The sequence below is a fragment of the Athene noctua genome, chromosome 3 (assembly GCF_965140245.1).
Source record: "Athene noctua chromosome 3, bAthNoc1.hap1.1, whole genome shotgun sequence".
Lineage (NCBI taxonomy): Eukaryota > Metazoa > Chordata > Aves > Strigiformes > Strigidae > Athene > Athene noctua.
The window spans coordinates 29,193,582-29,206,402 of NC_134039.1; the positions used below are offsets into that span (position 1 = coordinate 29,193,582).

The window sequence follows — 12,821 nt, forward strand, 5'->3', positions numbered from 1 at the left end:
ACTATTTCTACTGTAGTAGCACAATAGCAAAAATTGGGATAAACACCTGGTAGTTGAGGCACTGATTTGTCACAGAAGAACATGGCAAAGCAGTGTTTTGAATCTTAGTCTCTCACAGCCTCAGTGACCCTCTACCCAATCAGCTATCCAGTCTTTTGAGGTAGGAATCTGCCTTTTCATCAGAAAATAAGATCTTGGTTTTGGTTTGGTTCAGAACAAAGTATTTCACAATCAGAAACTTTATTAGCAGGGCTATTCTCTCAGGTTAGGTTAGGGCTATTCTCTCCTATAATATCTAGTAGAGGGTAGTGAAATTGATTTGCTGCTCTCACTTTGTTTTACTTGATTTACAGCAAAGCAGTTGTGTAGACAATTTGTCTGTGAGGTGGTCTGTTGACTTGTTCTTGACAAGTCATGTCTCCAGGTAAACAATGAGCAAGTATTTTTGCATTCTGTCACATCCTCTGTCTCTTAAGATACCTGCATTGTATCTAGATTTTCTTCCAAGAGATTTGAAAAGATTAGAGTATCCTTTTTATAATTATCTTGTCAAAACTATGATATGCATCAAATATAAAAAGTTACCTTATAAGTACTCCTCCAGCCTTTCTATTTCACTTCTATTAGTTTGCACAGTTCTTGTGCTTTCCACAGTGTTTTTGCCTGTGTTGGGAGGGCTCCTCTGAATTTTCATGAGTTCATATATCGTGATCTTGTTATTAAAAGTTCGGGTCAAGGTGATCTGTTCTTATTTCTTAATTTTAGGAGAAAGCAAGAGGATTGCAGTTGGAGAACTTAATTATTTTCTCACTCAAGGCAAAGGGAAGAGAATAATGAGCCTGACTTCAGATTACATGAGGACTGCACATTGAGCAGGACTAATCAAGAAAATGGAATACACAGCTGAGTGTGAAGGTCTGGAAAAATACTCATATCTAACATCATTTAAAACTACTCTGCTCAGTCTGTGTGGACAGCACAGAGTAGCAGGCAACTCAGGAAGTGCAGTTCAGAATTTTGTAGCTTCTCCTGGTCCTTTCTGATCAAGAGACATTATATCATCTCTCAAATTCTAGAATGGTGCTTTCAGTTATCCACAGGAAAAAGATGGGTGAAGAACTTCATTAAAATGCAGTGAAATGCAGTTTACTCTCAAGGCTCATGATTACAGTTGTAAATAGTTTTATTTTGAAGGATGCTGGTTGACTTTTGCTCCATTCAGATGAGAATTTTTGTGCTTGATGGAGGAAAAAGAACCAAATATGTATTGAACATGAAAATGGAAGAGAGTCAAAGACTGAAATGGGGAGACAAAGATAGTACATGTGACAGCTTTTAACAAAGGCAGATAAGCTATGCTGCAACTTATCCACAATGTTAGGAAAAGATGGTTTCCTCATTGCCTTCTTCCTTTTACTTTCTTCTTGAAAGACTGTCAACTGATGTTGTACAAATGCTATATCACTACCCTTTTTGTGCAAGGCAGGGCAGTCAGGATTTTGGCTGAGCCACTACACTGTATTAGTACATGGCAAATATGGATTGTTCTGAGCACATGAAGCTGAAAAGATTTCTGCTCTTTCAAGGACTCATCTTACTTGCACTGATCCATCCTTCAAAGCTCAACTCGTAATCTCCTGTGCCTGATACCCTAGTACCCGTATGTTTGGCAAGGTCGAATTTCCTGACCATACTTTCTGCTCCCACTTGAAAATTTATTCTTTAGCTCTACCTCCTGGCTCTTGGTCCATGGAAAGGAAGATTCTCAGGAATCACAGAGCTTCAAGAAGGGATTTGAAATACTCATCCTAGTTTACAAACATTAGTGTAGAGGTGTATGTGGGGAAATTCTAGCTGGGGTAAATGGAATTTGTTGAGCCCCCTCATACTGGTTTTCCACACAGGCAGATGTTTTTTCTGAAGAAGTGGACAATAGAAGATGGGCATCAGAGTTTCTGCTTTTTTGCTGGGTTTTTGGTTTCTCAACTGTGGCAGTTTCGATACATCACAGACATCACAAAACGGTTTTTCTTTATGACTGTTTTTTCTCTACTTCCTCAATCTCATGGGGGTGGGGATGTACAGAAGAAATCCTCTGACACTGAGACATTACAAAAAAGATCTGAGGCCTTGTAAAGGAGTCTTGATTCACGCAGGGAGAATTACTTTGACTGTGTTCATCCTACCCAGCCAGGAACTGCCCAAGAAGTGGAGGAATAGAACTTAGCCATCTGGTTTAAGAAGCAGAAAACCATGTCTCTTCCCCGACAGCTGCGAGAAAAGAGGTAATGTTTCTCTCCCTCCTACCACCTCCCCAAAAGCCTCCATGTGACTGTTACGATCTGTTAATTTACTTTGGATGCAAGCTTCTTTGATTCTAAAAGACTTCTTGTTATTGTAGCTTCCAAACTATTAGGCTGCTCGGTGTGGAGCAGGCCATTTCTTAAGTTGGAGTAGACTTTCTTCTTTTCATGGGCAATATTCACTACCTAGGACAATAGTGGATCATTGTCCTCTTTATAGCTGTAGTTTCCATTTTACCAGGGTTTATAGTATGAGTGTTTCTGATATGACTAATCATATCTCTTGATCTCCATAACCACATCCCTCTTCACAGTAAGTGGTAGTATTTATGGTGTTGTGGGTGGTGCTGATTCATGTCATTCTCCTCGTACAGCAAGCTATTGCAAGACTTTGCATCATTACTTCAGCCTTCCAGATGGGCTACACATTGTGGAAGCCCCTGCTTGGGATATTCTTCTAGCAGAATAAACTGAGACAACTACCATGTTTTTTGTATTATCAGAATATTTAACATTATGTTAGCTTGGCATGTCTTAGATGATCTTTTTAAAGTTTCTCTCTACCTCTTCTGTTATCCTTTTTTCATTTTAACTCATTCTTGGTCCTTTTTATGTAAGTGTTAATATAAATACCACTCTAAACACTGAGTTGTAAGATTGAAGCAAAGATGAATTTTTCTTCTGTGTGTCAAAGATGTTGTACCGAGGAGAAGGTCCCAGAGGAAGAAGCCCCTGCCAATCCATGCTGTTTTATTGTGTGGACAGTATAGATAAGAAACATGAGAGTGTGGTCATATGGCTGCTCTGTAGGTGTTCCTGCAGGGATCCTTCCTTCTCTCTTGCTTCAAATCCAATACTTTTTAGGATCTGCAAAGCTTATTCTAATCTTGCCCACTATCATGTGTTCTTTCACACATTTTTGACACTTTCAAATTAGTATCTTTGTGCTTGCTTCAGGTTAACTGCTGTGACTGGGAGGATTCCCTGTAAATACTTGCTAGATTACTTGTTCTTTTTTCAAAGCCTAAGAGTCTGCTTTACTGTGTTGTCTACAAGAAAACCTGAAAACATGTTGACAGCTGATACAGATACCACTAGTTATGATATAGACCAATACTATGTCTTTGTTTCTTTGCTTTTTTTTTTTTTTTTTCCTGTTTGTACTTATCCTTCTGTGGTCTCTTTTCTTATATGTATAAGGTACATTGTATGCATCTTACACATAGAGTGTAAGCTTTTTAAGAATTAGGTTCATGATGTCAGTTTCTACAGCACCTAGCACAACAAGCTCTTTTCTCAGAACTGTTTCCAATTCCCTACAGTAATGCAGTAATAATGACACAATAAATCATGGTATATAATGATCTCCTTAGAATAAGAGATACTGATGCAAAATCATTATTGTATGTCTACTAGATGCTGTAGGGAGGATTAAGAATGCATCCAGAGTTGATCTTATTTTTCAAGAAAAGCTTACCAGCTCAAGTGCTTCTTTTGTAGTCCTGCTACTCTAGCAAGCCTAAGAATGATAGGGTTGTTTTTCAGGCTTGATGAATCTTCACAATGGTCGCTGACTTGTGCTAAACTTATAGAAACTTGACATATCAAGGTCAGACCTCCAGAGGAAGAGAATGACACCACGAGTTTCTAGCTTCTTGGTTTTAACACTAGATAATGTGATGTTGCCTAACTATCTTTGTTCTTTATGGCACAGAGACCTCCAAAAGCTAATGCCAGTATGAGTAATCTACATCTTTTGTTCTTGCTTCACAGTGATTTTGACCAGCTTCCAGATGATGTACCTGTTTCAGCTAACATTGCAGATATTGAAGAGAAGAAAGGCTTTACTAGTTATTACGTAAGAAAGGGGATTTATCCTGTCTCTATACACCTTCATCTGTGGCTGGTTTGATTATGGGAAGCAAAATGCAGTTAATACGGTGTAATTGCTTTTTGGCATGAGTAGTTCTGTGTGGAGAACTCAGTGCTTCTTTTTTCTGGAATAGTCTATCACAGATTTAGCCTAAAAATGTGTTGCTTGGGTGAAATGGGACAAAGATATTCTCTAACATTGCTTGTTTTCTAAATTTGTACCTAATTTCTGATTTATTTCCTGTTAGAGTGCTGTACCTTTGAAGATAGGGGAAAAGGAATTCAAAGGCAGTAGAAGGACAGGATCATTATTCCATGGTACTGGCAAGTTAGGATGCTTCCATTTCCACAGAAGGTAGCATACTAATAAGTCATGAAAGAGCACACAGGAAAGGAATAGTAGGGAAGAGCACTATGAGATTTTCTGAGGAGGGATTTTGGATAAGAGAGCTCAGTCTGACTTCTGCTTTTGCAGGAGATACTGCTCATAAAACCTTCCCATTGCAGTATGCAGGTGTTACTGTGGAATATACTGATGTTTGGTTCCTCTGTCTTTATGTTTTCTGAAGGATCTGGCTGCAATGTGACTCAGAGTTCAGTGCATGGAAATCATGGCCCCCTTTAGAGCAAAGCAGTTTTGGCAAGAGATAAGAAAAAAAGTAGCAGCTTAAGGAGGTCAGGCCATATTTTCTGAAATTGTGTAATTTTTGAAGTCAAAAAGACCTAAGACTCTGAAAATCAGTTAATTTAGATGTCTGTCTATAGATTTAGATGTCCAAAGCATCCTATAGTAAAATATCTGTATTTACTTCCTTAATGTGTGTTTTTGTCACTGAGGGAAGGTGTGTAAGCATAGAGTGGCGTCTAGTCACTTCAGGTTTCCTTTGAAGACTATATAGTAGAAAGCAGCCACAGGATCATGATCCATGGGAAAGCTGGATCCACACATACCACACTGTTTGGTGCTTTCTTGTTATTTCCTAGTACTTAAGCCTGCAGAGGCATAACTGAAGGCTTGCTTTCCACTCTGCCCCTAAGACAATATTCCCACTACTGGAGCACTGATATTATGCTCCTATTGTATGCCTCACTTTCATTTGGTAAATGTTGACAAGTATGAACATCAGCCTGAATCCCTCTTCTCTCTCAGATGTTTGTCATTGAAGTAAAGATTAAAGGTGGTGGCAGATACCTGATTTTCCGACGCTATCGTCAGTTTTATGCCCTGCACACCAAACTAGAGGAGAGATATGGGGCAGAGAGCAAGAATAGCCCTTTTACCTGCACACTCCCCACATTGCCAGGTAAGCTGTCAGTACCAAATCTGCACATGATTAGCAGATTTTTCAGCCCCAGCCTGTCCTAAAGAGTGCACTGTAGGGAAGTGTTTGTGACAAGGAACTAGTTCCATTGACAATCACTTCATCTGTAGTAAGGTTAATTTAGAAACTTAAAATGCTTTAGAAAATATGTATTTTCTTGGAGATCCTACTTTCTTCTGATTGCTTCATTTCTCTGACAGCCTCCATTTTTTTTTTTTTTTCTTCAATAACTGCCACGCTTTTTATATTTTCCAGGAAAAGTTTATGTTGGGGCCAAAAAGGAAATTGCTGAGAACAGGATTCCTATCCTAAATGCCTACATGAAGGTAAAACTTAATTTTAAGGTAGAGATTGCACTGAGCACTGAAGATACTTACCTCTTGAAATCAGCTAAGAGACAGTACTGTTGTAGTCCTAGGTATCTATTTCTGTTTTCTGAAGACAGTGTCCACAGCGTGGGACAACCAGCAGTCCTATTCCCCAGATTGTTCAGACTCTAAGATCTGTTGGAGTGTGCAGTTCACAAAGGCTCACTTCCTGCCTTCATAGAAGATAGATATTCTTACAAAAAAAACCCCTAAGACATATGAGGAAATGGTGAATTTCCACATGTTGCGTGAATATGGAGTTGGCATGTGCACCTAAGGGACTAGTCGAGTGGGGTGGGCTGCTGGCTGTACCTGCTCTGCAGTGAAGATGCAGCCAGTAGCATCAAGGAGAGAAATTTTTTGTGTGCAGGTTAATTGAAGACCTGACTTTAAATGAGTAAAAGTGTGAAGCACTAGCCAAGACTTCCCGTACTTAAGACTGGCTTCTTTCCACAGTCATTCATATTCTGAAGGGAAACACAAAGCGCAATTTACTCCTGCAGTAAATCAGGCACAAAAAGAGTGAAGCAATACATTAGCCAACTTGAGGAGTAAACAGCTGTTCAGCTGTGTCCTGCTGAGTGAGAAGGGAGAGGAGGGAGATTTCTGGCAGTAATGAATATTCTTCATGATCCTGTAGGTCAGAGATGCATATTTGTTACATGTAAATAAATAGAGAATTGGTCTCTCCCACTGTTACACTGCTTCCTACTTGCTCTTGGCGCAGAACCTACTCTGTCTACCCATTTGGGTGTTGATGGATGAAGAAGTACGACTGTTCTTCTACCACTCAACCTTTGATAGCGAACAGGTGCCTCACAGACTGAGACGGCTTCGCCCACGGACACGCCGAGTGTAAGTGATTGGCATGTTTTTTCACCATTGCTTGATGTAAGAGATGCTGTCCAGTTTTGGGGGGAGAGAGAGATTAGGATCACCACTGTGTTTCCCAAGTGAATCCATGAAGTCCTAATATGAGGATCTTTGTGGTAGAGTGAACACAGGGTATTTCTTGTTTTCAGTAATCTCAATTTTCTGAAGTGAATGTGGTACTTGCATTAAAGGAAACTTCCAAAGTGAGCGTATAGCTTGCTTTTAAAAAAAATGCTGCTCAGCTCTATCTGATAATTCTTTAATGGCAGTATTTATTATAATGAGCAGAATACACAGGCTAATATTAAGGACACAGGCTTGTACCACTGAGGTCAGTGTGAGTTTGGGCACTGAATTCAATGAGATCTGGTTCAGACACTAAATGAAACAATATTTAATTTGTTACTGTCCTTTGTCTAAACAGGGGCCTGTCCTACATAGCATCATTGACACCCCTTTGGAGAACTGCTAGGTAGATGTCATACTTCATTACCCTTCAGAGAAATTAATTCTCCTTTCAACATAACAAAGATGAACACACTTCCTTTTCACTTACCTCAAGCAGTGCAAAGACTGCATGTGTGTATGTGTTCCTGGATGTGTGTATGACGGTGGAGTTTGAACTGAATGTCATGAATGTTAGAAACAGGGATGCCCAGAAGGCAGAGTAGGGAGGCTGAGTGGTGCTGTGGAAGAGAGGTTGAGGATACTGACTGTATTGAAAATTCCATCTGTTCTCAGCAGCAGATATCATCAGATTGCTGCTGCTCTGCACTGAAACTGAGAGAACTAGGGTGATGTTGTTGCACTTACTTACTTCAGTGCTGCACACAGATTCTCATGCGGTTTCTCCAGTGATTTATGGCTTGCTGGCCTCTTAAATAATGAAAATGCAGACATTGTACTACTGATCATGTAGTATTTATGATGACTGGAAAGACATATTTACTTCCCTGTTGTCTCCTTTCTTTGCAGTAAAAGCATTTCACCTCAAGTGCCTATTTTTGACCGCATGGCAACACCACGGGCTGAGGTGAGTACTCTGCACAACCTGTCATAGGATAGGCAATTAAACTCTTTCACTTTGGCATCTCATCAATCAAGTTGCCTTTTCCAATTAGATCTTGGGTTAAGAAGGGAAAGTGAAATCAATGCAGGGAAGTAATTGTTTCATTCCCTGTTACTAAAATCAAAGAATAGAAAGAAGTGTTCTGTTCCTCTTTACTTGAGTAATAAGAAGGTCCACTGTGAAGTCAGAATCACCCAAGGGTCAAAACTGAGACACATGTACAGCTGCCAAATGGCACAATCTTCAGTCTCATTGACTTCAGCATATGTTTAAAAGCTTTGCAGGTGAGGCATCTTAATATTTTTTGTAACATAAGTGTTCTACTAAAAAGTGCCTATACCCTAATCTTTTGCTGTATACTGCCTTGGTATTAAACATGTGGAACTGCTTTGTAACCAGTACTTGTCTGAGCATGGTCTTGCTTCCTGGAACATGCAATTTGCCATGTAAGATTAAAAAACCCCCATGCAAGTGCTTTGAGGTTTGTTGGGTTTGCTTTTTACACTGAGTATGGCAGGTCTTGGATCAGTCTTATCTCCTGGGTTTTATCTCTTAATTTATTAGTATTGAATATACCTACCAAAACTTTTCAATAGATAAAATGGCTTTTGTAAGAGACATATGTTAAGTAGACATATGAACTGGTACCATAACTGTAGCCATTGTCTTTTTTTTTTTAATTAGGAGAACCCTTGGCATTAAGAAGACCAAAAAACCCCATCTCAACACAGAATAAAGAACACCTTTTCATTTTTGCTCCTCTAAGAGTATTTAAATGGCTACAATGTTCTCTAAGGACAACTGGGGAAATGTGAATTTTTGGTAACTTGGCCTCTTTAGTTATTCAAAAATATCTTGTTAGGGTGGTGGCATGTGCTTACCTCCTTTTTTTTTTTTTTTTTTCCCTGAAGGGGGCATCTAAGTTCCATTTTAACTACATGATAATTTCCCAGACATCTCCAAATCTCTCAGTTCAGCATACAGGCCTCATATGTAGATGTAAAAACAAGTTAGTCATCATTAAATTAGGACTCAACACTTCCACAATTTTTTAAGGCTCTTTGTGATATTTTTCAGCAAATCTGAAAGCTGAAAAACTGCAGCTGGAAATCATACATATTTTTTAATTTCTCAGGATTTCAAGTTTTCAAGTTGTCAATTGTCTTCATCTCTGACTTACTTGATTTTAAGTGTTTTCAACTTCTTTATGTTTCTCTGGTGCTCAGTGCCCTGCCACTTTAGGAATCCTAGCATGTAGCTCTCTGAGTTTATCCTAGTGCTTTCACTACTTCTTGAAAGCATTTTTGTGTGTGCTGATTAGGAGAAGAAATTGTGAGAACTTCAGACTACAGTCATATATATGGTTTTATTTCAGAAATACATCTGTGGTGACGAAGAGCATACTATCATTCTGCTTTATGTTCTCACCCCAAGAACAGAGCAGGAAGATTCATTTTTGTAGTTCTGTGAATTAATAATTTCAGTGTTATTCTTTCCATAGGCACTGTTTGATTTTTCTGGAACCAATAAACTGGAACTCAGCTTCAAGAAGGGAGACTTGATCTATCTACTCAGCAGAGTAAACAAAGACTGGTTGGAGGTAAGACTGCAATACCAGTACTCAATTATTAGCATACCTTGAAATAGATGAGTAGGAAGGGCTCTCCTAGTCCTTGGGATGAGTCTCCTTTCAAGGATAAACTGTATCATAATCAGGTCTTACTGCCAAGAATAAATCCTTGGCTCTAAATTTGAAATTGTATCTTTCCTTGATGGTTTTTAGCTTACAAATTTTGTGCCCTCTAGACTTCAGTTTTCATTTGCATTTGCTTCTGCTGGAATGTTTTAAAATTCTTTGGAAGTGATTAGAACATGAAAAGGCCACAGAAAGGAGATGGAAACTCCATTTCAGCAATTAATTGGTTTCTTGCCTCAGGGTGAGTTGTTGTATACTTCATGCTTCATACCACAACACACGTCAGCCTGATTAGAGAGAACTTGGGCAATGCAGCAATGTTCTGAAAAAGGATGAGAAGAACATACTGTGTGTTTGCTGATATGATATCTCTGCTTGCTCAAACACCACAGCCTTTCTTGGTAACCATCTGACTTGTTTTTTTACACAGTTTCACTCCCCTGCCTTTTATTTGACTACAGAATTGTATATTCTTTTTGTAGGGATGCCATCAAGTCACTTCCATAGCCTTTTTTTTTCTTAATTATAGTAGAAAAATTCCTATGTTTCAGTGGAAATTAATCGAATTTCAGAACTTATTGTATGTGGCCAAAATGGCATGGTTTTCTTCATTCTAACACCACCTATCATTCCAGGGGACAGCTGATGATGCCACTGGGATTTTCCCATGTGCTTTTGTGAAGATCATAAAAGATTTACCACAGCAGGAAGACACAGTTAATAAAGTTCGCTGTTATTACCATGACGAGACTGTGAGCACTATCAAGTAATATGAAAAAAGTGTTCCAGTTTACTGCTGAAAAAATGCTGACAGATCTTTTTTCATGATGTGTAATGATTAGGTTTGTTCTTGTTACAGGGATATCTCAGTGGAAGAGGATCTGAGCAGCATTCCATCATTCAAAGACCTCATGGAATTGATGAGGTACAATGCAAGCATTTAGTTGTTTAATATCATATAAACATTTATCAAGTTCCTTCCAGTCCTGCATTTTCCATATTGTACATGGTCATCACCATGTTTTGGGTGTGAAACGCTTTCCAAGTGTCCTGAAGAAGTTGTGCTTTGACTTGGTCCAGGGCCAACTGTGCAGACACTAGTCTGCCTTGGGATTGTCAGTAAGCATGGAATGCCACATGCTTCTAACTCAATTATGCTGAGTAGAAGTTTCCATTTCTTGTTCTAAGACCAGAGCCACATCCTCATGCAAGGACATTTTGTCTAATATACATCCTCAGGATGCAGGAGACTGCCTTCTAACACCTGTTAAACTAGTGTTAAACTGGATTAATCTAGTGTTGAATATCAAAACATTAGAATATCAAATATTAGTAATGGAATACCTGTGCTAATATTCTTCCATTCCTTAACCTGCCTTCCCCTCAGAAAAAGCAATCTTAAGTAGGCAAAAGTGGGTAGTAACTACAGTCAAATCTTATGCGTGGGAATTTTAACAAACTCATAGGTTAATTGTGCCCTGCATATTGTTTTACTAGAAATGGCTCTTTGTTCTGTCGCATTTCTTGGCTTGAACACAACACGGCATGAATATGGCTGTATGATTTCTAGTACTAGCTGTATCAAGAATGCCAAGACACCTAAGGTTTTGTGTGGCTTTTAGCAGAATGAATTATATTTCCAGTCTACTGTCCATCATGCAGCACCTCCCAGGCATTCCTTGATTTGTGGAGATTAATCAATTTTTTTTTCTACCAGGCAGGAGTTTGACCAAGATGACATTGTTTTGAATTACCGGGACCATGATGGTGATCTGATCCGGTTGCTCTCCGATCAGGATGTTGAACTCATGGTGTCTCAGAGCAGAAAAAGGCCCTCTGAGAAACATTTCTTTCCTTGGAAGTTGCACATCACTCACAAAGATGACTTGGGTGTCTACAACACTAGTCCAGGAATAGGTGCTACTCAAACAGTAAGAGCAACATAAGTGCTATATAGAGGTGTTCTGGTAGGTAACTATACAGTCCTTCTCTAATCACTTCCTCCAGATATTTTCCTTTAACAGAACATTGAAGTGAGCTTGAAAAGAGTAATTTTCAGTAATATATTACCTTTCAATGTAAAATCTGTACTTATTTAGCTGCTTCAGCTTTTTAGCACCCCTCTGTAATAGAAACACCCAGTTAGAGCAGAGAAAGTGAGGAACAGAGAAATAAAATCACTGGCCTTATTCACAAAGCAAGTCAGCATTAGCCTGCAATAGAGGTTTAGTGTCCTGAGCCCCAAGACCTGCTCTAATCTCTTTTCTTTCTCACAGAGCTAATTATTTGTCCAGAATGTTTTCATAAGCTTTTTTCCTAGATGGCCATAATTTTATCTTCACTTCCTGATACGAAGGTTTGTGTGACAGTTCTTAGGAATGCTTTATTATTTCTGTCACGTGGAAGTCTGACTAGGCTTTCAGAGTTTGCTCTGGAAGCATCAAGAAAACTTTTCATATTTCAGTGAAGAAACTGTAGCCCACCTCTGCTTTCTTCTTTCCACTGGCCAATATTTTGAATTCAGTGAATCAAACCTAGTACACCTGTGGTGTTCCTCATAGATGTTTTTGTAATTGTACAGAATGCTTACTTGTGCATTCTGGAAAAATTTGTGATGCCTATTCAAATAGCAATTTCTTTTCTATCTATCTTCTGCTTTCTGACATCTCATCAAAAAGTAGAACTAACAAGAAATTACTGTATCAGATTCTTCATCAAATAAAGTTGCATAAGAGTTTATTTTATCAGTTTCTATTCAAAAGATTTTGGGGGGTGGTGAATAATTCAGCTCTTTTTTGGCTTGAAAGTAAGATAATTTTGAAGCAGAGTTTGAATGTTACTTATTCAGCTTTCCATAAGGAGGCGTTAATTATTGATAAAAAAATATCTTGCAATAGTTTTTTAATGGTCATGCAATTAAATATTCTTGAACAAATTTACAGCTGCCTGTACATTCAAGTTATTTATGTTTTACTTATTGTTTGATACCTTAAAACTGTATTTTTAAAATATCATGCAGTCATGGTGTTAAAAAGATACCACCAAGTATAACTGGTAAAAAATATGAAGTCAAAAGTTTTCAAACAGGCTTTGGATTCTACTGTTAGTTTCTGTGGCATTAAGCTACAATTCCTCATTTTAAAAAATCTTTGTCCTTGACATGCTGCTAAAATTTATACAGACAAAAGAAAAGATTAACAAGTATCTGAAGGTACTAAGAAACAGTTAAGTAATGATGCATGAATAACTAACCTGCTCCTCCCAAAACTGGCAAAATTTTTTCTCTTAGATGTTACCTCTAATGCTATCAGGTAACAA

At 38.5% G+C, this 12,821-nt stretch overlaps 1 protein-coding gene across 10 annotated transcripts in view; it reads left to right on the top strand.

The window, feature by feature from the left end:
- NCF4 (neutrophil cytosolic factor 4) overlaps nucleotides 1–12,408 on the top strand; it is a 77,080-nt gene extending 64,672 nt beyond the window's left edge. For 7 of the 10 annotated variants that reach the window (XM_074902432.1, XM_074902427.1, XM_074902430.1 and 4 more), the window contains 10 exons: nucleotides 2,191–2,285; nucleotides 4,077–4,161; nucleotides 5,326–5,479; nucleotides 5,753–5,823; nucleotides 6,593–6,720; nucleotides 7,714–7,771; nucleotides 9,309–9,407; nucleotides 10,139–10,269; nucleotides 10,363–10,428; nucleotides 11,221–12,408. In XM_074902432.1, the coding sequence (XP_074758533.1) occupies nucleotides 2,254–2,285; nucleotides 4,077–4,161; nucleotides 5,326–5,479; nucleotides 5,753–5,823; nucleotides 6,593–6,720; nucleotides 7,714–7,771; nucleotides 9,309–9,407; nucleotides 10,139–10,269; nucleotides 10,363–10,428; nucleotides 11,221–11,449 (1,053 nt within the window). In that variant the 5' untranslated portion in view covers nucleotides 2,191–2,253 and the 3' untranslated portion in view covers nucleotides 11,450–12,408. Of the gene's footprint in view, nucleotides 1–876; nucleotides 916–2,190; nucleotides 2,286–4,076; nucleotides 4,162–5,325; nucleotides 5,480–5,752; nucleotides 5,824–6,592; nucleotides 6,721–7,713; nucleotides 7,772–9,308; nucleotides 9,408–10,138; nucleotides 10,270–10,362; nucleotides 10,429–11,220 lie in introns of those variants that run through there. The other 3 variants (XM_074902435.1, XM_074902434.1, XM_074902433.1) reach the window with 3 other exon arrangements.
- Nucleotides 12,409–12,821: the final 413 nt, after the last annotated feature.